This window comes from Ipomoea triloba, chromosome 7, assembly GCF_003576645.1.
Source record: "Ipomoea triloba cultivar NCNSP0323 chromosome 7, ASM357664v1".
Classification (NCBI taxonomy): Eukaryota; Viridiplantae; Streptophyta; class Magnoliopsida; order Solanales; family Convolvulaceae; genus Ipomoea; species Ipomoea triloba.
Genome location: NC_044922.1, coordinates 28,828,829 through 28,855,746, shown reverse-complemented (window position 1 = coordinate 28,855,746; position 26,918 = coordinate 28,828,829). Strand labels below are relative to the sequence as shown.

Sequence of the window (26,918 nt, the reverse complement as noted above, 5' to 3'; positions counted from 1 at the left end):
CCTGTTATCTACTGTGATGAACAAACACGCATCTGTAATCTGTTGTAAGAGGCTAGGCGTCTGTAAATTTTATTTTTCCCTTATTTATTCATTTTATTCTTTGAATTAAGTTGTACAGTTTTTGAAGTTAAAGGGAATTCATCATTTCAAGTAAATAAATAAAAACTTTTATTCCTTCACATACAATCTTGTCTGATTCTTCAAATTGTTGGCAAGTTTGAACCTTTATTCATCATTTGACCCATCCAAAAATTGAGGAGCTTGGTGCTGGATTAAACTTAATAATTGATTTGAGATTTTGAGATCAAGATGCCACGAAAAATGGGTCATGGCCACAAGGACAAAAATTCACTGGTGAAACCATACAACCCATCAATTCCCAGTTCTCCAAGTTTTAACTACATTACCTATGACTCTATGAGCACTGACTGGGCCTTCAAACACAAATTTTCTTGGGCCTCATCTTCGTTCTCTTCGTTGCTAATTCTCAATTTCTCGTTAAACTATTTGAATATGTTCCTATTTGGTTTAGAATGTATGATTAGTTAATAACATTAGCTAATTGTAAAATGCTGCGTGATAGATTAGGTACAAATCGAGATAGAAAAATAATATTATTATTAAGTTCGGGGCTCTTGGCACACAAGAATAGGCAAACCCAAGATATTGGCCCAAAACGACAATCCAAATAATAAATAAATAAGTTGGGAAGTAATAAATAAAATAAAAATAAACAAGCTACATATCACCTATTTATATGGTTAAAGAACTTACGGATGATTGACAAATAAACGGCATCTAGTAGCCTTTATTTTTGACTACACACGCGTCCCCCACTACTATAAACAATAAACAAGCTACACCTCTCCAATTCTTTATTTTTCTATAAAATCTTCCATTTTTCTATTTTGGTAAACGATACTTTATTTTTCGTATAGCAAAAATGAGAGTGCATGATAATTGTTTAAGCACAGGAGTACATGACAATGATGAATACTTAAGCCGCGGATATAGTACACTGTATAAAATGTCTGAAGAAATCAAGGGGATAAAAGAGCGGCGAAAACTAGTGGCGTGGCGTGGTGTAATCTGGTAGCCGCATCCCGTTTTCGCTAATCCTACTACCACTCACTACTCACTTACTCAATTGGATATATTAATCTCTCTAAAAACTTCCATATTATATTCCTTCCTACCACAGACGAGAGTTGAGTTGACACAAACAAACTTCCGCGACAAAGTAATGGATTCGGACTTCGGAATAGAGAGAGAGCTCTCCCATCTCCAAAAGCTTCGATCTCTTTACCAACCCGAGCTACCTCCATGCCTTCAAGTATCTCTTTAAGCTTTCTGGCGTTACTGTGTTTACTAATCCGATATGATAAATATTATTCTTGCGTCTTCGTCCCTAAAGCATCCATTTATTCACTTCGCTTTGCTTCACTCTTCAGCTGAAGCTTGTGATCATTCCAAGACGATACGATATGCTTTATTTCCTGATATCTTTCTACTTTTGTATTTAATCCGTGCAGTGGTGGCTGAAATTAGACCTTCTTTTTTCATTAAATCCACTCTTGTGCTATTTTAACATTCCCCGTTTGATCCTTGACTCTTTTCGATCTATTGTTATTTCAACAGGGCACTACTGTTCGTGTGGAGTTCGGCGATGCAACTACTGCCGCTGATCCCTCATGTGCGCATATAATAAGTCGGTCCTTTCCTCACACTTATGGTCAGCCTTTAGCTCATTTTCTCAGGGCAACTGCCAATGTCCAAGATGCTCAGATAATTACCGACCATCCATCAATTAGGTATTTATTTGATTATATCATATCATATTTATGCACTATGTTGTCTTAGTTTACATTCAAAGCGGTTTAAAGTCGGTATCACACGTTGCGTCTCAATAACAGTGTTGCAGTATCTTGCCTGGTTCCTTTATAGTCATATGCTGCTAACTTCTATTACATATTTTTCCCTTCAGGGTGGGGATTGTTTTCTGTGGTAGACAATCTCCCGGAGGACATAATGTCATATGGGGACTTCTTGAAGCTCTCAAGATTCATAATCCTGATAGCATTTTACTTGGATTTTTGGGTAAGTAGTGGTCTTTAAGTTTTCCCCAAGTGTTTTTTTATCTATGTGAATTTGTTCAGTTTAATTGAGATGATTAATTTTTCTGCTCAATTTCTTGATGATCATCTTCCATTGATATTATGATTTGGTTCTCTCTGAGATTGCATTTACCACTCCTGTTGATTTAGCTTCCTGTTGGAAACCGGTGTTGTTGAACTCATTACATATGTCTTCAGGTGGTTCTGAAGGTTTATTTGCACAGAAAACTCTCCAAATTACAGATGATGTGCTTGCAACATATAAAAACCAAGGTAAGTTGGCCAAGTTTTCAGAAAGTTGATCATTTTAATTAGATTGTGTTATGTTTTGACTTACACCATTGTGGAATATTATCTAATCAAGGTGGTTATGATATGCTGGGAAGAACTAAAGATCAAATTAGAACAACTGAGCAAGTTAATGCGGCATTGGCAGCGTGCAAAGCTTTGAAGTTGGATGGCCTCATAATTGTTGGGGGTACTAATACTACTAATTATCATGGTCTTTATGGAAATTATATTTTTAAAAAAATGTTTCCATTTCTCTGATATACCCATTTTTTTGGTAGGAGTAACATCAAACAGTGATGCTGCTTATCTGGCAGAAACTTTTGCTCAAGCTAAATGTCCAACAAAAGTATGCATTGCTGGGGGGAACTCTGAGAAATTAACTTGACAGCTTTAATATGTTGTTTTGCAAATAGATTATAAGCCTCTTTTCTTATCTTGTTATAGTCAATATCTCATCTTATTTCTTCTTTCTTTTTCCAGAACCAAGTTTCATCTGGCTTTTCTTCTTGATGTGTGAATGTGATAAGAATTTATATCCATATTTCTACAGGTTGTTGGTGTTCCTGTCACATTAAATGGAGATTTAAAGAACCAGTTTGTTGAAACAAATGTTGGTTTTGACACAATATGTAAGGTATGTAGTAACCACTAGTTTTTCCAATTCAAGAGAATTTATTTTGGAGCTAATTTTCACAGAGATGATGGTACCTATCTGAATCTACTTTTGAAAACCTTATTTCCTTGAAAACATGTTGCGTTATGATTTTTTTTGGGGGGGTTTATTTTTTCCTCTTTTGGTTTCATTTTCTTACTGCTTAATATGATATGATCTGTTGACATTCATAGATGCATTTCCTGTCAGTTTACTTGAATTTTAAGTGCTATTAAGTGTCTCTCTTTTCTTTTTTGGGTGGGTGGACATGTGGTTCTGCTCTTGAGTTCATATTGAGTAGAAATAGCTATACCTTGCTGGTGGGTTATGCCTTTTAATTTTTTATGGCCTCTGTGTTAAAATTGAAAAAAAAATAAAAAATGGCAAAGCTTTTGTTTCCTCTTTCTTGTCCTTTAGAGCATTTTGAAATAAATAACTTGTGGAGAGTGTTAACAAACTAAATGCAGTAGCTTAAACTCTCTTGTTTATTTCATTTCAGTGTGTTCTCATTCATACATTGGTACACATATATATACTAAGGAGAAATCAGACAAGGGGCCTAACAATCTGCCCATTATTCCTAATAATACTCCACTACTCCACTACACAGCTAATACTACATTATCTAGCTAATATTATAATGCTCCACTGCTGATAATGCTCCAGATAATGCTCCACTATGTCTTCAACACTCCCCCTCAAGCTGGAGCATAGATATCAATCATGCCCAGCTTGTTACATATATATTCAACCCTGTCCCTGTTGAGTCCTTTGGTGAACAAATCAGCTAGTTGACCGCCACTACGAACATGAGCCATAGAAAGTAAACCTTGTTGAACCTTTTCACAAACAAAATGACAATCCACCTCAATATGTTTGGTCCGTTCATGAAACACCGGATTATTTGAAATGTGTATAGCTGCTTGGTTATCACACCACAGACGTATGGGCTTTATCACCTCCACACCAATCTCCTTCAAAATATTATGTACCCAAATTATCTCACATGTCACGTGAGCCATTGCCCTATATTCAGATTCTGCACTGGATCTAGCCACAACAGTTTGTTTCTTGCTCTTCCAGGAGACCAAATTACCTCCTACAAACACACAATATCCTGTCGTAGATCTCCTGTCATTCAAAGAACCTGCCCAATCTGCATCAGAAAAAGCTTCAACACTCATGTGTCCATGATCAGCATATAGAATACCTTTGCCTGGTGCATTCTTGAGATATTTTACAATTCGAACTGCTGCCTCCCAATGAGTTTGGGTAGGTGCTTGCATGAACTGACTTACCACACTTACCGGGAAAGCAATATCCGGGCGCGTAATGGTGAGATAGTTCAATTTCCCCACCAACCTCCTATATCTCTCAGGGGAATCAAGGGTTTCTCCCTCACCGTCTACAAGTCTAATACCTTGTTCCATAGGTGTCTCGCATGGTTTTGACCCCATCAACCCAGTATCTTTAAGCAAATCCAGCACATACTTCCTTTGGGACAGAAATATTCCTTTTCGAGAACGAGCAACTTCAATCCCTAGAAAATACTTCAACACTCCCAAATCTTTCGTGTGAAACTTTTCCTTGATGAAAGATTTAAGAGTTTCAATTCCTCCTGCATCACTACCTGTGATCACTATATCATCAACATAAATAACCAAGAGAATGCACCCAACATTAGTATGCTTAAAAAAGACAGTGTGATCACACATACTCCTTTGCATGCCAAACTCAGGAATCACATTACTAAACCTCCCAAACCAAGCACGTGGAGATTGCTTCAAGCCATATTGAGATTTCTTCAATTTACACACCTTCTCAGACTCCCCCTGAGCAACAAACCCAGGAGGTTGCTCCATGTAAACTTCCTCAACCAAATCACCATGCAAAAAGGCATTTTTGACATCTAACTGATACAGAGGCCAATGATTAGAGGCAGCTAAGGAAATAAAGATGCGAACATAAGCTAACTTAGCTACAGGAGAGAAAGTTTCTGTATAATCAACACCATATGTCTGTGCATACCCCTTTGCTACTAGACGTGTTTTGAGTCTAGCCACCGACCCATCAAGGTTCATTTTCACAACATAAACCCACTTGCAACTAATTGCAGTCTTACCAGCTGGGAGGGGTACCAAATCCCAAGTCTGATTGTCCTCAAGAGCAGCCATCTCCTCTTCCATTGCATGTCTCCACCCATCATGAGCTATAGCCTGACTCAAAGTGTTTGGAACTGACACAGAATCTAAACGTGATACAAATGTGTGGGATGACATTGGCAAGTGATTATAAGACACAAAAGAGGAAATAGGGCGTTGACAACTACGTTTACCTTTACGAAAGGCAATGGGAAGATTCAGATCATTTGACGAATATTCTGGTAAGGAAGAAGTAGTCTCTTGCTGTTCGAGCGATGCCACTTCAGTTCTCGGCCGCCGAGTATAAACATGTGTGACAGGGGGCCTGGAAAACTCTGTTGGTATGGTAATCGTGTATGTGAGGAAGTCATTATCTAGATTAGACTCACATTCAGATGATCCAACACCCCTAGAAAACACCATGTTTTCAAAGAACGTAACATCGATGGACACTAAATACCGCCCTAAGTCAGGTGAGTAACATCTATATCCCTTTTGAGTACGCGAGTACCCTAAGAATAAACACTTAAGTGATTTCGGATCAAGTTTCCCAACTTGAGGACGAACATCCTGGACAAAACAAGTACACCCAAATATCTTTGGAGGGAGATGAAAAAGGGGTTCTGTCGAATACACAAAAGAATAAGGAATTTGACCTTGAAGGACAGACGAAGGCATCCGATTGATAAGAAAACATGCAGTATGAACCGCATCAGACCAAAAAACCTTAGACACTCTCATTTGAAATAAAATAGCCCGAGCTACCTCTAACAAGTGACGATTCTTTCTTTCTGCCACTCCATTCTGCTGAGGGGTATACACATATGATGACTGATGAACTATCCCATTTTGACTCATGTAAGTAGAAAATGGTTTAGAGAAATACTCTTGGGCATTATCACTTCGCACACACTTAATAACTTTATTAAACTGGGTTTTGATCTCAGCACAAAAATTACAAAAGATGGTAAACAACTCATCTCTAGACTTCATAAGATATAACCATGTACATCTAGAGAAATCATCCACAAATGTTACGAAATATCTAAACCCATTCTTCCCTGTAACATGACAAGGACCCCAAACATCAGAATGAACAAGTTCAAATAAAGATCGTACCCTGTTATTGACACGAGGAGGATAGGAAACCCTACAATGCTTAGCAAACTCACACGACTCACACTGCAAAGTAGACAATGACTCTAAACCAGGAAAGAGCTTCTTTAGGGTTGATAGTGATGACTCTAAACCAGGAAAGAGCTTCTTTAGGGTTGATAGTGGTGGATGACCATACCGACAGTGTAACTGGAAAGGAGAGGTATCACTCAACATGGCCTTGGATGGAGATATAGACTGTTCCAATGCGTACATGCCTCCGACTTCCTTCCCCTTACCAATAATCTTCTTTGTCAAAAGATCTTGAAATAGACAATAGCCCGGAAAAAAAGAGACAAAACAATTCAAAGTCCGTGTGATTTGGCTAATGGAAAGTAAATTAAACGGAAACTTTGGAAGGTATAATATAGATGATAGGGGTAATGATGAGGTTGCAACAGCACTACCCCTACCCAAAACTGGAACAAATGACCCATCTGCTAGAGTAACCGTATTTCCAGGTTTAGAAGGAAAATATGTGGAGAAAACGTTAGGATTACCTGTCATATGGTCACTAGCCCCTGAGTCAATAACCCACTGTGTAGATGAAGAAGACATACATGCAACAGGATTACCTGTTTGCACAAAGGTTGCGGAAGAAGATGGTTGATTGGATGGAAGCTGGGATGGAGACTGCATAGAAGTGGTCACCCTCAATTGATTGAATGCTGCTAATTCTTCATCTGTCATAACTACCGTATGTCCTTCAGATCCAGAAGTTGTGTTAGCAAATCTTTGATACCTGAGTGGTTTAGGACATTGATTTCGGAAATGGCCTGGTTCCCCACAATTGAAACATACTCTTGGTCTTCCACGACCTCCTCCACGACCTCTTCCAAGGCCACCATGTCCCCGATGGCGACTTCCTCCACCTCGACTGTTATACCCTTCATAAGTATAACTCCCCTGCGACACAAATGCACTTCTTCCACCATTGCTTCCCTGTGATACAAAAACACTCTTCTCGGAAAGTTCATTATTGTCAATATTTACTGCTGCATTCATCATATTCTTTGTTAAGCCCAGAAATCCAACTAAAGGTGATTAACGTGATATAAGCCCAGAAATCCAACTAAAGGTGATTAACTGATCACGTTGTGCTTTCATTTGCTTCACATCAGTTGTGATGGGTATTGCAGTACACAAGGCTTCACTTAAACATTTGAAATCATAATAGTAATCCCTCAGATTTCTATCTTTTTGATTAGGTCGATAAACATCTTGAGACAACTGATACAATTTCCTCAAGTTACTTGACCCACTAAACCATTCAGACACTAACTCCCATACTTCTTTAACAGTAGTACAATGTTGCATTGATAAAATTACTTTCCTATCAATACAATTAATTATCCGTGATAACAAAGCTTTATCGTCTGCTTCCCACACCTTTTTAGCTTCATTACCCGAAGGACAATCTTTATCTAAATGGTCACCTTTACCCATTCCATCTAAATTAATTTTAACCAAAAATTTTCATTCAACAAAATTAGACCCATCAACAAAATTAGACCCATCAGCAGCCAGCACCACATCAATTAATTTAGATGGTGTAGATACAACAGTAAAATCACGCACGCGCCGGCGCGTGGATCGGCGAGCAGCTTCGGGCGGTGGCGTGTGAGGGCGCGTGACAACTCCGACGACGGTGCGGCNACGACTCACACTGCAAAGTAGACAATGACTCTAAACCAGGAAAGAGCTTCTTTAGGGTTGATAGTGGTGGATGACCATACCGACAGTGTAACTGGAAAGGAGAGGTATCACTCAACATGGCCTTGGATGGAGATATAGACTGTTCCAATGCGTACATGCCTCCGACTTCCTTCCCCTTACCAATAATCTTCTTTGTCAAAAGATCTTGAAATAGACAATAGCCCGGAAAAAAAGAGACAAAACAATTCAAAGTCCGTGTGATTTGGCTAATGGAAAGTAAATTAAACGGAAACTTTGGAAGGTATAATATAGATGATAGGGGTAATGATGAGGTTGCAACAGCACTACCCCTACCCAAAACTGGAACAAATGACCCATCTGCTAGAGTAACCGTATTTCCAGGTTTAGAAGGAAAATATGTGGAGAAAACGTTAGGATTACCTGTCATATGGTCACTAGCCCCTGAGTCAATAACCCACTGTGTAGATGAAGAAGACATACATGCAACAGGATTACCTGTTTGCACAAAGGTTGCGGAAGAAGATGGTTGATTGGATGGAAGCTGGGATGGAGACTGCATAGAAGTGGTCACCCTCAATTGATTGAATGCTGCTAATTCTTCATCTGTCATAACTACCGTATGTCCTTCAGATCCAGAAGTTGTGTTAGCAAATCTTTGATACCTGAGTGGTTTAGGACATTGATTTCGGAAATGGCCTGGTTCCCCACAATTGAAACATACTCTTGGTCTTCCACGACCTCCTCCACGACCTCTTCCAAGGCCACCATGTCCCCGATGGCGACTTCCTCCACCTCGACTGTTATACCCTTCATAAGTATAACTCCCCTGCGACACAAATGCACTTCTTCCACCATTGCTTCCCTGTGATACAAAAACACTCTTCTCGGAAAGTTCATTATTGTCAATATTTACTGCTGCATTCATCATATTCTTTGTTAAGCCCAGAAATCCAACTAAAGGTGATTAACGTGATATAAGCCCAGAAATCCAACTAAAGGTGATTAACTGATCACGTTGTGCTTTCATTTGCTTCACATCAGTTGTGATGGGTATTGCAGTACACAAGGCTTCACTTAAACATTTGAAATCATAATAGTAATCCCTCAGATTTCTATCTTTTTGATTAGGTCGATAAACATCTTGAGACAACTGATACAATTTCCTCAAGTTACTTGACCCACTAAACCATTCAGACACTAACTCCCATACTTCTTTAACAGTAGTACAATGTTGCATTGATAAAATTACTTTCCTATCAATACAATTAATTATCCGTGATAACAAAGCTTTATCGTCTGCTTCCCACACCTTTTTAGCTTCATTACCCGAAGGACAATCTTTATCTAAATGGTCACCTTTACCCATTCCATCTAAATTAATTTTAACCAAAAATTTTCATTCAACAAAATTAGACCCATCAACAAAATTAGACCCATCAGCAGCCAGCACCACATCAATTAATTTAGATGGTGTAGATACAACAGTAAAATCACGCACGCGCCGGCGCGTGGATCGGCGAGCAGCTTCGGGCGGTGGCGTGTGAGGGCGCGTGACAACTCCGACGACGGTGCGGCTTCTCGACCGGCGTCGCCCTCCGATGGCGACGACTTCCCACCGGAGCGTGTCTCGTTCTGGCGTCACACCACCTCGACCCGGTCGTCTTCTTCCTGCGCAGCCACCCTTCTCCGACACTGCTCATTCCCTGAGCTCTGATACCATGTTAACAAACTAAATGCAGTAGCTTAAACTCTCTTGTTTACTTCATTTCAGTGTGTTCTCATTCATACATTGGTACACATATATATACTAAGGAGAAATCAGACAAGGGGCCTAACAATCTGCCCATTATTCCTAATAATACTCCACTACTCCACTACAGAGCTAATACTACATTATCTAGCTAATATTATAATGCTCCACTGCTGATAATGCTCCAGATAATGCTCCACTATGTCTTCAACAGAGAGAAACTAAAATGAACTCTATTTTCAATTGATTTTTTCAGGTTAATTCCCAACTCATCAGCAATGTCTGCACTGATGCACTCTCAGCAGAGAAGGTATGACTGCATTTATTTTACATGCTCAAGTCTAGTTTTAATGTTTTTTTTTTTTTTCGGAAGCTGTATAACCATGCTTTGAGACACTGTCTTCTTGAGATAGAGTATATTCCTAGTTTATGTTTCTTATATTTACTTATTTCTTGTCATTCTGTTTCTCATCTGCAGTATTACTATTTCATCAGACTGATGGGCCGAAAGACGTCACATGTTGCCTTGGAATGCACCTTGCAGTCTCACCCAAATATGGTTCTGAGTTTCACATATTTCTGAAGCTTGGATTAAACAGCTTTAGCATATGCTGCTTTTTCAAGTTTTCTCTCTAAAAAATTTCCTAAATGTTTGACAGGTTATTCTTGCTGAGGAAGTAGCTGCATCAAAACTTACACTTTTTGACATCACAAAACAAGCTTGCGATGCAGTGCAAGCCAGGGCTGAACAGGGTATGGACTTCTGAATTTTGTTTAATCTGTCTTTATGATGATTATTAGTTATATACTGTCTGACTTTGCTTTGGGGTCCAGACAAGTACCATGGCGTTATCCTGTTGCCTGAGGGGCTTATAGAAAGCATTCCTGAAGTATATGCTCTATTAAAGGTAGATTTGAAATTGAACCTTCTTGATTAGTTGTTGACTGCCATTTTAACCTTAGTTAGCCACAAGCATATTTAATAATATATATTCTATGCTCCAGGAAATTCATGTTTTGCTCAGGGAAGGTGTTTCTGCTGATAACATTTCCTCCCAACTGTCACCATGGGCATCTGCCCTGTTTGAATTTCTGCCGCCCTTTATAAGAAGGGAGGTTAGTTTTATGCTTCTTAAATCAATTATAGTGATTAATCTTATCACCTATTGTAGCTCTTAAGCTGAAAATATTTGCAATCTTGCAGCTTCTTCTGTATCCAGAATCAGATGACTCTGCCCAGCTATCTCAGGTAATTAAAGTTTCCATGTTTCTGGTTCTTTTAAGATCTGTAAGATGAAACTTTGGAATATCTTGCACGTGAATATGTGGCGCAGTGGCAATGATTCTTTTGCTTCGTTTACAGATTGAGACAGAGAAACTTCTAGCTTTTCTTGTAGAAGCAGAGATGAACAAGCGGCTGGTATGAAAACTCTCCTGCTAAATTATGCAAATTCCTACATAATACTTCTATTTTGGGTTGGTGTACTTAGCTTTACCTTTATTGAATGTGCTCCTAATGAGGATATTCTTGTCTTAAACTTTATTATTTTGGTTAACATTCTCTTTTGTTCTTTAAGGTTACATCTTTTCTTTTTTGTTTGAATGTTTACATTTGATTGGAATTTAAAACAAACAGTTTACATGGGTTAGAAGTATACACAATTTTATGTGCCTTGTTATTTTAATGGTTTCTGCAGAAAGAGGGAACTTACAAGGGAAAGAAATTCAATGCTATTTGTCATTTCTTTGGTTATCAAGCTCGGGGATCATTGCCATCAAAATTTGATTGTGACTATGCCTATGTGAGCTTTTCTCCATTAATTCAGTTCATTGCTCTTAGTATGAATTTATGAAATATTTGCACATAACAAAATATCTCCACTGTTCTTTCAGGTTCTTGGTCATGTCTGTTACCATGTATTGGCTGCAGGGCTGAATGGTTACATGGCAACTTTAACTAATCTAAAGAATCCTGTGAACAAGTGGCGTTGCGGTGCTGCTCCTATAACTGTAAGTTTGTTGCAAGATTAAGTTTGTTGCAAGATTTTGGGGGCAAATCAGGACTTCTTGGTTTATTGATTTCTCTCATATTTGAACTTACAGTGTATAAGGTGTTTTTGACTTTTGGGGCCTTTAATTTGCTGAATGCAGGCTATGATGAGTGTCAGGCGTTTTGGTCATGGTCCTGGTGCTGAATCAATTGGGAAACCAGCTCTTCATCCTGCAGCTGTGGATTTGAAAGGCAAAGCATACAAGTATGTTATTTCCTTTTTGAGTTTACTTCTTCCACCTATTAGCATCCCCATGGGTCACTTGCTACAATTGCAAGGTATATGGCACTGAAATTAGAACAGCTTGAGAATTGAGAATCGGATGCCTTAACGATGCATGCAGGGTGCTGAGACAGAATGCTGGAAAATTCTTGATGGATGACGTGTATAGAAATCCAGGACCTCTTCAGTTTGATGGCCCAGGTGCGGATACAAAAGCTGTAAGCCTTTGTGTGGAGGACCAGGATTACATGGGTCGTATCAAACAATTGCAAGAATATCTTGAGAAGGTGAAGGAAGGGCTGGTTGTTAATATATCATTCAGGAAATATAAAATATTTGAGGGAGAAGTTGTTAATTTACTTGTTGCTACAAAACTTCATTTTCTTCGTCTTAATATATTTTTTTTTCAGGTGCGTACAATCGTAAAACCAGGGTGCTCGCAAGATGTGCTGAAAGCAGCTTTAAGTGCCATGTCCTCTGTAACCGAGATTCTATCTGTCCTGTCTTGCAGTGGGAATGCACCCTTCTGAATGAGAGAATTATCATGCATGTACAGAGTTCCTCGTGATAAAGTTTTGGAACCAGAAGACGATGGATGATAGTCTTTATTTCAGCTCTATCTTCCTGGCCATGAGCCACCCCTTCCTCCTCTAATGTAAATTTGGCATGCAATAAAGTGGTCGAATCATTTTTTTTTCCCTTTATTTTCTTAATTGTGCTAATTTAGTCCAAATAGTAAATGAGGCAACTTAAATCACATGTTTGACACCTCTAATTTAAATTATGGTTGAAGGTTTATAGGTAAATTTTATCATGGATCATGTATCAAAACATAAACAATATACTTTATGCATACAAATAATGAATTTCGATTTACAAAACATTAGATTTTTAAGTAAAGGGGAATAGTGTTTTGAATATTGTATAATAGTTTAAGTTGACTTTTATTTATATTTTTAAAGTTTGAATTTATGTTTATATTCTATTTTGATGAACTTTTAACATAAATTTATAAATATATAAAAAAAAATTAATATTATTTTTACTCTATTATAGTGTAATTACTTTGGTCATGTGATTTTTTCTAAAAAGAGTCACATAGATGTCAATTAAGTACAAGTGCTTCTCTTACGAATTTTATTTATTAACAATAAAATTAATTGTAATTAATGGAATTGGCCCAGTGAGGAGTGAATAGTGACCCCATAAAATGGGGGCGAGTGTTATTCTATTTAATATATATGGCAGGGGTGCGAGGGTATCATTGGTTTGAAATTCAAAAATGGTGCCGTTAGCAAAACTAGCAAAATAAAACCTAGATAGATCTCGAATCTCAGGCACGCTCTTGAAAGAGAATTGGAGTATTACAGAGATAGAGAGACGGGAAGATAATGGAAAAGAGCAAGAGTAGTAGTAGGGTGTCAGCGATGGAGGCGTTCGAGAAGCTGGAGAAGGTGGGAGAAGGAACCTACGGCAAAGTGTATAGAGCAAGAGAGAGGGCTACGGGGAAGATTGTGGCCCTGAAGAAGACGAAGCTCCACGAGGACGAAGAAGGTGTACCTCCCACCACTCTCCGCGAGATCTCCCTCTTGCGCATGCTGTCCAGGGATCCCCATATCGTCAGGTATGAACTCTTCATTTCTCATCGTCCAGGGCTCACTTTTTTCTTTTTTTTTCTTCTTATTCTTTTGGACTTCAGTTTCCAGTTATTGTGATATTTCTGTCATTGCTTTGTGAGCCGAGCCGTCTTCAATTTTCATTATGTTTGTGATTTCAAACTTGCGGTAGTTTGATTTTGGTTTCTGTTTCGATGGCACTCCTCTATGGTTCCTTGATTGTTGTGGCTTGTAAATTCTATTTAGCGTTTTATCATTTTTACTTCCCCTTTTTCCCTCACTATTCACATTCTCCAATAAACTATGAACACGCAACTATGCATTAGTATTACCCAATAAACACATCTCAAACACTGACAAATCAAAGTAAAGGGGTTCCTTACACAATATTTCACAGCGATTGCTAGCACCTCCACATGAAAGGCTCTTAGTTATACAAGCCACTTCTCCTAGACTTTCACAGTAATATTCATTCTTGATAAAACAAGAGTTAAACAGCCTCAAGGACAGAATGTTTAAGTTTGTAGTAGTAATTGCTACTATCCTTTGCATCCATCCAGTTATTAAAAGGGTATTGTAAAGCATATCATGTGCTGAAATGTAACTACAACTTTCAAACTACCTTGAACAACTATCAACTTACCATGCTCTTTAGCTACCTCTCATGGGATCTAAAGTACTGCTTCAATTCCTCTGTACATTTCCATTTTATTTTGGGAGGATTTGATTTCTCATTTAGACACTTAGTTTTGAAGAAAATGATATTCTGAGTTTCCTTATATTGGGTTTGTGGCTTATTGGATCTTCAATTATTGTTTTGCTAGCATTAGGTGTTATAGCTCCCATTACCATTTTTGTAGCTGATTGATAATTACATTACAGATTGTTGGATATCAAACAAGGCCAGAACAAGGAAGGGAAGACAGTTCTTTATTTGGTGTTTGAGTACATGGATACTGACCTCAAGAAATTCATCCGTAGTTTCCGCCAGAACGGAGACATTATCCCTTCCAAAACAATTAAGGTATGAAAATGTGGTATTTAAGGGGTTTGACAAAATATATATTGCTCATTGATTTTGGTTTCATTGTGATGTGAACTCTCATTACAGAGCTTGCTTTACCAACTTTGCAAAGGAGTTGATTTTTGCCATGGCCATGGTGTGCTGCACAGGTAAATCCCAGATTCCCTGGAAATTCTTATGTTCTTTACTTGACCAAGTGAATTGCTTTGGGACAAGTGTTCATCCATTCACTTCTCATAATTTTTGCTCCAGGGACCTGAAGCCCCATAATCTTCTGATGGACCGCAAGACAAATACACTTAAAATTGCTGATCTTGGATTGGCACGAGCTTTCACTTTGCCCATCAAGAAATATACTCACGAGGTATCAATCACTTTGCGATACATGCAAGGCTTGTCTGGCAATGCTTATAATTGTGTTGTGAAAAGAACATTTACTCCAACTTATGGATTATTATTGTTGGTTTTATTGAGGACTACCCAACATGGACTCTAGAATAAATAAAGTGACACAAAATAATTTTGACCTTATTATGCCCATGATGAAGTAATTAAGCCTTCATACTTCATGGACTTTCATGATCATTCATTATTATAGGTTAATGACCCTTCATGGAAAATAAAATTTTCCTCCTTTACAACTATTTTGAGGTTTGGATTGCTAACTGGTCCATGATCGTTATTGTCATTGGGCTTATTTGGCCAACTTGGGCTGTTGGGCTAAACAATCAATGATGGAGTATTTATTGTCATTGGGCTTATTTGGCCAACTTGGGCTGTTGGGCTAAACAATCAATGATGGAGTATTTATTAGCTTAAAAAAAATTCGTATGTAGGATAAAATTGTCATTGTAAAATTGTCAACATTTTTTGAGAATCTAGGTTAAACAAAATTTAATGTTATTCTATTCAGATATTGACACTTTGGTATAGAGCCCCTGAGGTTCTTTTGGGTGCTACTCACTACTCAACAGCAGTGGACATGTGGTCTGTTGGTTGTATATTTGGTAAAGATCCTTTCTTATCCTTTAAATCATTTCTATTTTGTTTTAAGGCACTGAAATGAAAGGTGCTAAATAATAGTCTCTTTGCGTGTCACAATGCCAATTTTAGCTGAGCTAGTCACAAATCAGGCTCTCTTTCCGGGTGATTCCGAGCTGCAACAGCTGTTGCAAATTTTCAGGTTAGTTAAATTGCCAGGGTTTTTATTTCTTGTTTGTTTTTTGGTTGAGTCTAATGTATGCATCTTCAATGCTAGATTGTTGGGAACTCCTAATGAAGAAATGTGGCCAGGAGTGAGTAAGCTAGTGAACTGGCACGAGTACCCGCAATGGAGACCCAAGCCACTCTCGTCTGCTGTCCCTAATCTGGACGGAGATGGACTTAACCTGTTGGGTGTGAGTTGATGATGACACAACTATATTCAAACTTAAAGGGGTTTAGTTTATTCAAGCATTAAAATGAAAGTTAATAATTGGAATTTTGCAGGAGATGCTGCGATATGAACCCTCTAAGCGGATATCAGCAAAGAAAGCAATGGAGCATCCTTATTTTGATGATCTAGACAAGTCGTGTCTTTGATTGCCTTATATATACCAACCAACCAACTAGGTGAATGAATTCTTGGTATTCGCTTGCTTCTCTTGAGCATCATCTCTTTGACATGACTCATTTTCATAGGGAGTGCTCACTCCCAAGTTCTAGGATAACATAGTTTAGCTGCGAAGCGAAGTTGATTGTATTGTGACTTGCCTTTTAATATGTTATTACTACTTTTATCCACCCCACCCAAGTTTCAAAGATTTGGTGATTGTGAAGGGAGGGATTCATCATCTCCTATTGCATTGGCTATAGTAACAGACTAACAACGTACCAGAAAAAGAATTAATGAACGGTTCATTAATTGTCACTCACTATAACAAATATTTTGTTTTTTATATTTGTGATTTAAAAAGAAAAAAAAAAAAAAAGCTTGTTTTTGTGCGTACAATTATGCAAATGGCTTGGGATAAAGGAATTTGGAATAATTGGGCAGACAAGCACACAACTAATTAGCTCCTCCAATCATCACATTTTTGTGGCAAGTGGTCCAAACTGGCATCCTTGGCATGACTGACAATAGACAAATTAACTACAGCTCACTCTCGCACGATCCCCAATCATCTGTGTCTTCAAATTTGATTCCTGCTTACTAAGCTACAAAACATGAACTGTACATAATTATGGAAAAGTCACATTCATTATGCTTCCAATCTTATCCCTGAGGCTACATTATTAAAAATAAATGTGTAACATAGATCTTACAAAATATCAAAGAATAAGTGTTACTCCGTATAATATTAGATTAGACATCGATTTTGTTTAGCAATGCTTACTGGATATGATTGTGAAAGATTAACTAAAGTCAAACAACAGAGATATTTGGTCATTAGACATTGATGATCAACAATTAAGTTGTATAAAAACTTGCTTGCTCACAAAGGGAAAACCCCACGCCCATGGGCCCAAAACTCTTGACGAAAGAGATTTGTGAAGTTGGTAAATCACGATGGCTGTGACTCATTGGGTAGAAGGACCAATGTCAAGTACTCATAAGGAGTCCATCACATTTGGTGTAACTCTTACACACGACAATCAAGGTTCAATCCTGTTTTGTCCACAACCTGTCACTTAAGTGTAGACTAGTATAAAATCTCCAAAGGAGGAAGGATGATACGTCATATCAATCTAACCAACAAAAAGTCTTAAAAGCATAATTTGATAAGGAAGGTTTTACCCAAATAAAACCAACACGATTCGATTAATTATTAGTATTCAGCAGGCAGGGTCGGTCACTAATGAAGGAAGCATCAGATTAAACAAAATACGACAACGTCAAACAGGTTTTCAAAACAAGACTACTGTCGCGCTGAATAAGGCAATCACACACAACCAAGAACCAACCTTTGTATAGCTTTTTTTTATAACAAGCACACAACAATATCATTCATTATTTGCTGCTATTTTTTGTGCAAACCGCAAAACCATAAGAGCAGAGAGAGAGAACAAACAATAATAACCTTGCAAAGCATCTTCCCAAAGAATATAGTACCAAGTTACCAACCACCAATTACATTTAAAAGTTAAAACCAACAGAAAATAAAGACGATAATTGACTATGCAGACAGAATGATACAGATACTACACTGCTTGTGATCGCAATATATGGCCACAAGTCAGTAGGGTAGCTTCTTCTATCAGGTACACAGAATAATAATTGGGTGCAACTTTTTCTTGCTTCACATGCCAAATGCCTGCTCACTTACCTGTATCTACCTACAGATTCACACACTCTTTTCACACTCCATTTGCGTTAACAACTCATCCGGCACTTCAGTCACATCCTTGCTTGATCTATTGTATTTCATATGACTCTTGACAAGCTGACCAGATGCAATAGCAGACATCAATGACAGTTCCCCGGCCATGACTGAACCAGCAACAATGGTTGCCAGGAGCCTTGAGTTTGACCCTGGTGATTCTCTGCATGCACCTTTCACACCCAGCATGTTTAGGCAAGCAGATTGAGAAGCAAGCTGAGTCCCTCCGCCAATGGTGCCAACCTGGACAAAACAATTTCTCAATCTTGACACTTCTAATACCAAATATATGTTGTTTCCAGTTAAAGCGTAAAACACATACTGCAGCTGTCTCTTATGAGAAACAACATGAGAATTTAATAACTCTACACTAATACTCAACCAGATGCAAGTCAAATAGTCCCGTCATTAAAAACATAAACTTCTGTAAAATTACAATACCTCAATGGAAGGCATGGTCACAGAGACATGAAGATCCTTCCCATCATTCACAGCCTCCATCATAGTAATGCAGTGAGAACTTTCTACATTTTGTGCTGGATCCTGTCCAGTAGCTATGAAAATCGCAGACACAATATTGGCAGCATGTGCATTAAAACCACCAAGAGCACCAGCAAGAGCAGAGCCAGTAAGGTTCTTAAGCATGTTAAGCTCTACAAGGGAAGTAACAGTGGTTTTTAGCACTTTCTTCACCACTTCCTCAGGAATGGTTGCCTCACAGACAACTGACTTTCCACGCCCTTCAATCCAGTTGACAGCAGCAGGTTTTTTATCAGAGCAGAAATTTCCTAGACCATGGGATGGATTATATAGTCAGGTAGAGATTGAAAAAAATGAAGTCAAAACCTAACCGCTCAAAGGTATACAGCAAGAAAATAAGTGACTCAACCAGCACGCACATGTTTCCCAAAGAAAAAATCACCATGACATCCCAAGTCTTACAGTATTATTCTTTTTTTTGTTTTTAAATGTCATAGTCCTCACCAGAGATACCAACAACCTCCATGTCTGGGAACTCATTTAGAAGAAAATCCAGGATTTTCTGAACACCTTTAGACACCATATTCATCCCCATTGCATCACCAGTGCTGCAGCTTAATCTTATGTAAAGATTTTTCCCAGCAATTGAGCACTTAATAGTTTGAAGTCTAGCAAATCTGCTCGATCTGTACATAAAGACAAGGATGATAGTGTGAGCCAAAAAAAACCTAAAGTATAAACTGAAACAGTCATTAGAATGATAACATCAAAGACATAGAAATTAATAATAATCCTGCAAGAGAAATCCATCAAGTCAAAAGATCAATCTCAACTCTCAAGTAAAAAGTTCTCTTATTTCAATCCACTGAAAAGTTAGATATTTTCAATGTGCAAAGACAAGTCAAGTTCACCCAAGCAAGAAACAAGGTTCTTGAGCTTCATTCACTCTATCAAATTACACAGAGCCACTAGTAAATTGTTTTCATCTTTCCAATGTCTTCTTTAGACCTATATATATGGTGTATAATTTGGAGTATTCTAAGTAATTAATAAGATAAAGTAGAGCCACTAAGAAATAAAGAAGAGTGAAATCAGAAAGAAAAAGACAAAAGAAAGGCCAGTCGGCCAAGAAGAAAGATAGGCGAGTTTGTGACGGCAATTCAGCAGTGGAAGGGTGAGGCGCGACAGCCCAAGCTCGCTGATGAGGCGACCTTGTTAGGCGTCCGGTCTCCACCGACCGGATGCCTAGGCAACGCCTTGATAACCATGCTGTTAGGCATGACCAAACACTGTAGTTTGATTATTAAAAGGTCGTAAGGATGTTAAACTCGAAGGATCATCAAGGGATGCCATTAACTAGGACAGAGATGTAGTCACTACATTTGGATAATTGGAAAGAAGTCAAAGAAGTAAAAAGTGATTTCCACTTAAATGTCAAGGAACAGCTGTGGTGATACAGTGCACAGATTTATTTATTGGCTTGTTTGAAAAGGAAATAAGAAGCATTTTGTTGCCTTTTTATGCATGTAGAGCAATGTTTAAAAAGGCGGTTTTGAGGCACACCTCAGTTTGAGGAGGTCCAGTTACGCTCGCGCAGGCAGTTTCAAGGCGTTTTTTGAGGTGGTTTTGATGTTTTGGGCTACAATTTTTTTTTTTTTTAATTCAATAGATTTAAAGCCCAAACAAACTGAACTCTAATAATAGTCAAAGAAGTAAAAAGAAATCAGAAAGAAAGGAGAAAACCAGTGACCTCAAACCTTTGTAACCTTAGCGGCTTTGAACCTGGACAATTGTGACCCAGCATCTTCACGGCGACGTTCACGATCAGCAAACGTTCGGCAACCTTGTGTTTGTTTGAACTTTAATCTTGGATTGTGATGTGTTTTTGTGCTTGTTTGTGTGTTTGAACTTTAATCTTGAACTAAGGTGTGCCATGTGCTTGAGACTTTCAGCCATGAAAATGTTTAGTATTTTATTAGGACTTTTAATGATGCTTCTTGGTTTTGATTATATATTTAGTTGGTATTTAAATTTTAAAAGTTTTTATTGGAATTTTTTGGGTACCTTTTGAGATTTACGCCTTGCCTCTCCAATACAAAATGCCTTGAGGCCCATTACTGCCTTTTTAAACCTTGATGTGGAGATTAGTCTTTCAATGAACTACTGTGCCTAATGTGGTAACTTTGGAACTGTATTATAGGCTATAAAATTGAATGGCATATTGGATTACTTGTGTAGTGTTTACAGTTTGAAAACAAAAGGTGTTTATAGGTCTGGATACTAGAAGAAGAGGGGGGAGTCAGGGACTAGGGATTTGTAGCAAAAAGGTCATTAAATCATTTTCATGGAGTTCAAAAATCCCAATCACTGGGCATTGACAAATGGTTAGAAACTAATTCAGGATAATCCATCTGAACAGAGTTCTTTACACAGAAGAGCCTTGTCTCAGTTAGGAACTTCAAACACTAGGAAAAATGGCATGGAGAAAAGCTCAACACCTAAACTATGTGATGTTGAAAAAGAGGTAGCTGTATTTCAGAGTTCCAGAACTCTCCAAGTAAAAATGGATAATTTTTCCACTTTCCAGCAAGCCTCACAACATACCTTATCAAGCTGCATTGGATGTGATTGAAATTTGGATATTAACCAACCAATGAAAATGACCACACATATATCAATGCCAACAACTCAGCACATCATGCAATTCAAACATCCTTAAACGCAACCATTTAAATTGAAAACCAAACAAATCATAAGGATGCTAAAGATGGTGTGGAAGAATAAAAGAGAGAAGAAGAAAAAAAGTCACGAACTTTACCTATCAAAGAAATAAAGAGTCAGAAAAGTAAAAGGGCTTACCCGTTGAAAACCATTGCCAAGGTCTCAAAATTAAGAGGATCCTCCAAGAAGAACTTCAAATCCGTCGCCCTCTTTGCCGTCGCAAACCTCACTACAGGAGCTCTAGTCATAGCATCTCTCATAAGAACACAAGTCGCTCCCCCAGAAGCATATATGGCTTTGCAACCTCTGTTGGTACTGGCGACCAAACACCCTTCCGTTGTCGCCATAGGCACAGTGTACTCACAGCCGTTGAGCAACAGTGGCCCAGCAACGCCAACAGGGATCTGGACATATCCGACTGGCATTTCACAGCACTGCCCCAGAATTGATTCGTAATCCAATCCTTCCAGTGGTAGACCGGAAAGAGACCTCCCAGTCAGTCTCTGCACTGCCTCACGGCGAATGAACGCTGCTTTGTAACAATCACCGAGCCTGGATTCCAGCGAGTAGGATGAGACTTCACCGGAAACAACCTTTTGTACGAGTTGTTCGTCCTCTTCGGAGGGAAGAGGAATCGGGTGAAGATCCATTACTTTAGAGACGGCAGTGGGAGTGGGGACGACGCAATCGAGGGAGGCCTGGCAAGGGGCATGTCGGCGATCCTCATCGATAATGAAGCGGGGGTCACTCTCGCCTTCGACATCCCAAGCGTCGTGAGAGGCACGAGCAATGAAGGACTGGACAAAGTCAATTCCGAAGAAGCCGAGGAGATAAATGAAAGAGGCGATGAGGGAGACAATGGCGGCGAGTTCGGAGAAAGTAACGACATGGAGAGGGGTAGAATTGCGGATCTTGTCGCGCCAGCGGATGAGAAGGTAGTAGGCAACGGAGAAGAAGAGGGTGAAGAAAATGCCGTTAGTCAAGTAAAGAGGGAGCGGGAGAGCATCAGAGGCCTTAGGGGTAGGTGACGGAGACCGATCAACGGCGGCCGAAGCCTTCCGCTGAAGGTGGTGGTGGGGGTGGGAGTGGTCGACGTCGGGTTTGTGAGGTCTCCGGCGGATGTCCATGAGGGAAGATTCCGGCAGAGAGGGGACAAAGTGAGTGAGAGAGAAAGAGGGACCTTCGCTCCGTATTCCCTTTTGTTAAAAAATAAAATGTTTGGTTCGGAAGGGAGTGGATGGGCGGCGAAATCGGGATGAATACAGACCCTATTTATGCAAATTTTCTTACATCAAATCAAATCTCCTAATATCTAATCTGGTTAATCACTTTAAATATTGCATATTGCGTGATTAAATGCATATCTTTTTTTCTAAGTGTGAAAATGATAATCAAATCGTTACAGGTTTGTAAAACTAATCATGAGTTTACAGGACCCTATCTTACTATTATAGAGTCATTGCAAAAGTAAATCACGGGTTACTCAATTAGCCCACCAGTCATATCCTAGTCTTCATGTGCGCATAAGGGATCAGTCCAGACCTTCTATCATCATTAGACCTTTTTCTTATACATGTTTCCAGTGATATTCAAACTCTCACACTGATGACTCTAATCATAACCTTTACAAACCAACTACACTAAATCGCAGGGCATCTATTGAGCTTTCTTATTTGAATTGATCAACTATAGACAACTTAGACTGATTTATCCCGTGTAATTCTCTTTCGACTAGCGTCGTAAAGTAGGATTTACAAAATCATGCCTTCTAGTAGTGGCTGTGAGTTTCTCCTATCACTCAAAATAAAGTGCGATAAATTTATAAATATAAAATGACAATACAAATGACCCATGAAGGTATAGATAATATGATACCGGTGTCTTCTAGTTTAGCTAGATAGACGGTATTCATGTGTGTGATCTTGTGTTGACGGTCGATAAAATTTGTGACAAAAGAAATGATAATAAAAATAATTAATAAAAAATTAAGTTATATGGACTAAAATTTTTGTTCATAACTACGTTCTCTACATACTAAAGGACAAAAAGTCAATATCGCCTTCACTGAGGATCAAACTCACAACTTTTCAAATGAGAGTGCAACTTGGTGTCACTAAACCATAATATATTATACATATTTAATTAATAAGTATACTTTTTTTTTAAAGGTTGATCGACCAATTTATGGTACTAATGAATAAAGAGAATTTTATGGATAATGAAATAATTTGGTAAATGTAGCTTTATCAATTAATATATTATATACAAATAAAGAATAATGTATAAGAGATATTTTGCCATCATTGAAATTCTATATGATACAAACAGAATTAATTTTTGTATGTGGTGACGGGTGATTAGTCAAGAAACTATGTATCTAGACCAAAAATAAGAAGAAGAAACATTATTTTAAAAGAAAAATTATAATTGGAGACTAAATGAGCATAATAACGGATAAGCTAGCACTACATTTTATTACCTTAAACCCATTCCGTATTCTTGTTAGAACCTTACATTCATGAGATTTTATATATTTTTAAATAGATTTCTTACATCAAATTTTGTAATATCTAATCTTCTTAATCAAATCTAGTAATATCTAATATGACGTTATTAATATATCTCCTTATTGGACCTTTATTATTACAGTAATTGTAATAGAGAGAACGTCAAAGGAGCATATAAGTTTTAATTTATACGCATTACCAATTTAATTGATTCTTAAGTTGAAATTTTGTAATTTCATTAATTTGATTAGATTGCTCCACTTTGGTTCTAATTCGGTAATCAGCAGTAGGTGTGAATTAAAATCCAATCTTTAACCGTAGCAATCAATATAAATTACAACAATACTAATTTAAGGTAAAAATAAAAATCATATTCACATTAGTGTAGTTGTAATTTATATTGAATTGCTACGATTAAAGATCTAAAGGTTGGATTTAATTCACACCTACTGCTGATTACCGAATTAGAACCAAAGTGGAGCAATCTAATCAAATTAATGAAATTACAAAATTTCAACTTCGATTCACGTAAAAATTACTTTCTTAAAAGAATTAATGTTACGAATTTCAAGCACTCGCCTTCGATTCCTTCTAAACACAAACAACACTCTTTTGCATATACATACATCACATAAAAAAAAAATTTGTTGTACGTTACGACTTGTAAGAGGGGCCATCTTGCAATTTTTATTTTTATTTTTTGGTACCTACATCATGAATGATGAGCTCTCTTTGTTTAATCTTTCATTTTATTAGTTGTCTTACATCTCATTATTTCAAAAAATATCAGTATGGGTGACATTTAATTTTATACAACTACCATTAGAAAAACAAGAACCCTAATTTTCTAAGTTTTTTTTTTTTAATACTCATGATTACATTCTTTATTTACAAAGTAATATATGTTTTATACTTTCACAAATATTTTCAACCCAAATAATCTAAGCCCCCACCATTGGGGTTCAAACCTATGACCACCCATTCGGAATGTCATCAAACTACATGGTAATTTTTTTTGAGTACTACTAACTCTGTTACAATGTAGTATATGTTTATACATACTTTCTCAACCTACTGGAGCACAAAGAGTCAATGTCCGGTAGTTGGATCTAAGTTTATTTCATACCAAATTATAATGTGTAGAATAATACGAATTATGGAACACTAGTATAAAACTTAATTGAGATAGGTGTTGATTAATCACTAATCATCCCTCATGTTGATTTCAAAGATAATTGCCATTTTATTTGACAGTCAACTAGTCAACCAATCGGTCTAATCACTTATTAAAAAAAGAAGAAAAAAAATGAGTTAGGGTTGTTTCACTCAAAACGGTGCAGTTTTGATTGAAATAACCTTAAAATCGATTTATCACTGCATATCAACAAAATCTCAATATCGAATAAGCGAGCACAGAAAGAATGGAAAAAACCTGAGAGTCATGTCGACCTTCACAAATCACCACTTCCTCTAGCCAACTCACGATGATCGGGCGATGCTATCAACATGTTGCCGCCGTTGCTTGTGACCACCAACACCTTTCACTAGGCCTGTGCATCGGAAGGGTTCGGGCGGATCGAATTTTTTGAACCGCCCACTCATTCGGATTTCAGATTCCTAAATCTGAATCCTATCCGATTAAATTTATTGAGTAAACATTTCGATTTTAAGTTGTTCGGGTTCGGACGGATTTTATCGAATATTATCGGATTTCAGTTATGTTTCAAATTTGCAAACATTAAAAAAAAAATCTAAGATCAATTGCAAAATTAAATTACAAGTGGCAAACTACAAATAAAAACTTACATAGTTGAATAACAAAACAGAAATTACATCAAATAATCCAGAAATAGAGGACCCAAACATAGAGCCCAATAATCCACCAATAAACACTTCAATGATGGTTATATCAACCTGCATATTCAATTATTGAGCACCGAATATATATCACATAAAGACTAAAGATATACAAAAACACAGGGGAGACACTAGTGGAGAAGCACTCACCGGAGAGAATAAAGACAGGAAATGAGGTGAGGACAAGGGAGTTAGGAAGACAGGAAGTAGAGAAGAGAACCACTCAGAACAGAGAAGAGTAAGAAGAGCGATTCTCAAAACGAAGTCGAACATCAGAGATGAGAGAAATGCGATTGGGGCTGCGCTCAAGATCTGAGATCTCAACTCTGAAACCCTCAAAATGATCAGAATGGCTGAAACATTGGTAAATATGTATATATATAATACACTAAAACGACGTTGTATGGATAGCATCAAAACCCTACCCTAATTACTTTTGGATATTCGGACGGGTCGGGTGTCTAAATACCCTACCCTACCCGAGAACATCCAGGCCGACTTATAGTGCGGAGCGGGTCGGATGGCAGTTATCGGATTCGGAGCGATTTAGATTCCCTCTCTTCGACCGTCGGGTCGGGCAGGTGGGTCGGGTCACTCGGATCTTGCACAACCCTACCTTTCACACTCACTCTTAAATATGCACAATTTGGCACTCACCATTCTGATTCGTTGTTCGCAAAATCGCCAGGCTGATGTTTTCTTCATTTCTTTTTCTAAAAAAAAAAATTCCAAATACAGAGAGAGAGGGCATTAATAGCGGACACATGCCTTTTGATGTGCATGCCAAGCGTGTGGTGGCCACTCTTGAATACCTAAACATGACTTCTGAAAAGTAATTTTCTAGACTTTTAAATGGGTCATAAATTAAGAATCGAACTGGGACTTTGCACTATCTAGCAAATAAATAAGGAGATCTCTAAAAAAAAAACATGTTACAATAGGTCCAAATAAAAAGGACTCTCCTAGAGAAAGAAAGATATATCAAGCCCATCTAAAAGAGTCAGTCCAACCACCAAAAGCCCAACAAATAAATATTGCCCAAGTTTTCTTCAACAAGCTCTCACTTCAGTCACCATTACTCCTACAGTCCTACTCAACCACGTTATCCTCCACTCTCTTGCAATATCCCCAAAATCCGCCATACCCACACCTATAACCATTAAAACCATGCGAAAACAAAGGAAAAAACTCACACAATACCAAAAAAAAAAAAAAAAAAAAAGAAAAAATATAGGAGAAAACGAAGTCTCCCAAAATAACCAAACCTAAACCCCATTCCCCCCTCTCCCCAAAGAGGAAGT

General features: G+C 37.9%; 3 protein-coding genes across 3 annotated transcripts; 2 read left to right on the top strand and 1 right to left on the bottom strand.

Moving 5' to 3' along the window:
* Positions 1-1,078: 1,078 nt before the first annotated feature.
* LOC116025277 (pyrophosphate--fructose 6-phosphate 1-phosphotransferase subunit alpha-like) lies at positions 1,079-12,934 on the top strand. Its single transcript, XM_031266453.1, has 19 exons — positions 1,079-1,333; positions 1,639-1,811; positions 1,985-2,097; positions 2,313-2,387; positions 2,479-2,592; positions 2,684-2,751; positions 2,956-3,039; positions 10,037-10,090; positions 10,259-10,339; positions 10,440-10,533; positions 10,615-10,688; positions 10,786-10,896; positions 10,985-11,029; positions 11,144-11,200; positions 11,478-11,582; positions 11,674-11,790; positions 11,932-12,035; positions 12,175-12,340; positions 12,464-12,934. Exons 1-19 carry the CDS (start codon positions 1,244-1,246, stop codon positions 12,581-12,583), a joined length of 1,845 nt encoding a protein of 614 aa, XP_031122313.1. The 5' UTR covers positions 1,079-1,243; the 3' UTR covers positions 12,584-12,934.
* Positions 12,935-13,220: 286 nt separating this feature from the next.
* LOC116024913 (cell division control protein 2 homolog D-like) lies at positions 13,221-16,602 on the top strand. Its single transcript, XM_031265948.1, has 8 exons — positions 13,221-13,677; positions 14,552-14,693; positions 14,781-14,842; positions 14,946-15,057; positions 15,607-15,700; positions 15,807-15,876; positions 15,952-16,090; positions 16,182-16,602. The coding sequence occupies exons 1-8, from the start codon at positions 13,445-13,447 to the stop codon at positions 16,272-16,274; spliced, it is 945 nt and encodes a 314-aa protein (XP_031121808.1). The 5' UTR covers positions 13,221-13,444; the 3' UTR covers positions 16,275-16,602.
* Positions 16,603-17,733: 1,131 nt separating this feature from the next.
* On the bottom strand, positions 17,734-22,511 carry LOC116025432 (3-hydroxy-3-methylglutaryl coenzyme A reductase 1-like). Its single transcript, XM_031266660.1, has 4 exons — positions 21,392-22,511; positions 19,037-19,218; positions 18,494-18,840; positions 17,734-18,295 (listed from the first exon to the last, which is right to left on the bottom strand). Exons 1-4 carry the CDS (start codon positions 22,378-22,380, stop codon positions 18,017-18,019), a joined length of 1,797 nt encoding a protein of 598 aa, XP_031122520.1. The 5' UTR covers positions 22,381-22,511; the 3' UTR covers positions 17,734-18,016.
* Positions 22,512-26,918: the final 4,407 nt, after the last annotated feature.

What these genes read in the sequence shown, in the direction of transcription:
- LOC116025432 (XM_031266660.1), bottom strand. Translation starts at nt 22,380, where the DNA reads ATGGACATCCGCCGGAGACCTCACAAACCCGACGTCGACCACTCCCAC. An exon ending in TTGGCAATGGTTTTCAACGG is followed by an intron (nt 19,219 to 21,391) that starts GTAAGCCCTTTT and finishes CTTTATGTACAG; the next exon opens with ATCGAGCAGATTTGCTAGAC. An exon ending in TGACCATGCCTTCCATTGAG is followed by an intron (nt 18,296 to 18,493) that starts GTATTGTAATTT and finishes TGTTTTGTCCAG; the next exon opens with GTTGGCACCATTGGCGGAGG.
- LOC116024913 (XM_031265948.1), top strand. Translation starts at nt 13,445, where the DNA reads ATGGAAAAGAGCAAGAGTAGTAGTAGGGTGTCAGCGATGGAGGCGTTC. An exon ending in AGGGATCCCCATATCGTCAG is followed by an intron (nt 13,678 to 14,551) that starts GTATGAACTCTT and finishes ATTACATTACAG; the next exon opens with ATTGTTGGATATCAAACAAG. An exon ending in GTCTGTTGGTTGTATATTTG is followed by an intron (nt 15,701 to 15,806) that starts GTAAAGATCCTT and finishes TGCCAATTTTAG; the next exon opens with CTGAGCTAGTCACAAATCAG.
- LOC116025277 (XM_031266453.1), top strand. Translation starts at nt 1,244, where the DNA reads ATGGATTCGGACTTCGGAATAGAGAGAGAGCTCTCCCATCTCCAAAAG. An exon ending in ACCGACCATCCATCAATTAG is followed by an intron (nt 1,812 to 1,984) that starts GTATTTATTTGA and finishes TTTTCCCTTCAG; the next exon opens with GGTGGGGATTGTTTTCTGTG. An exon ending in TGCAACATATAAAAACCAAG is followed by an intron (nt 2,388 to 2,478) that starts GTAAGTTGGCCA and finishes TATCTAATCAAG; the next exon opens with GTGGTTATGATATGCTGGGA.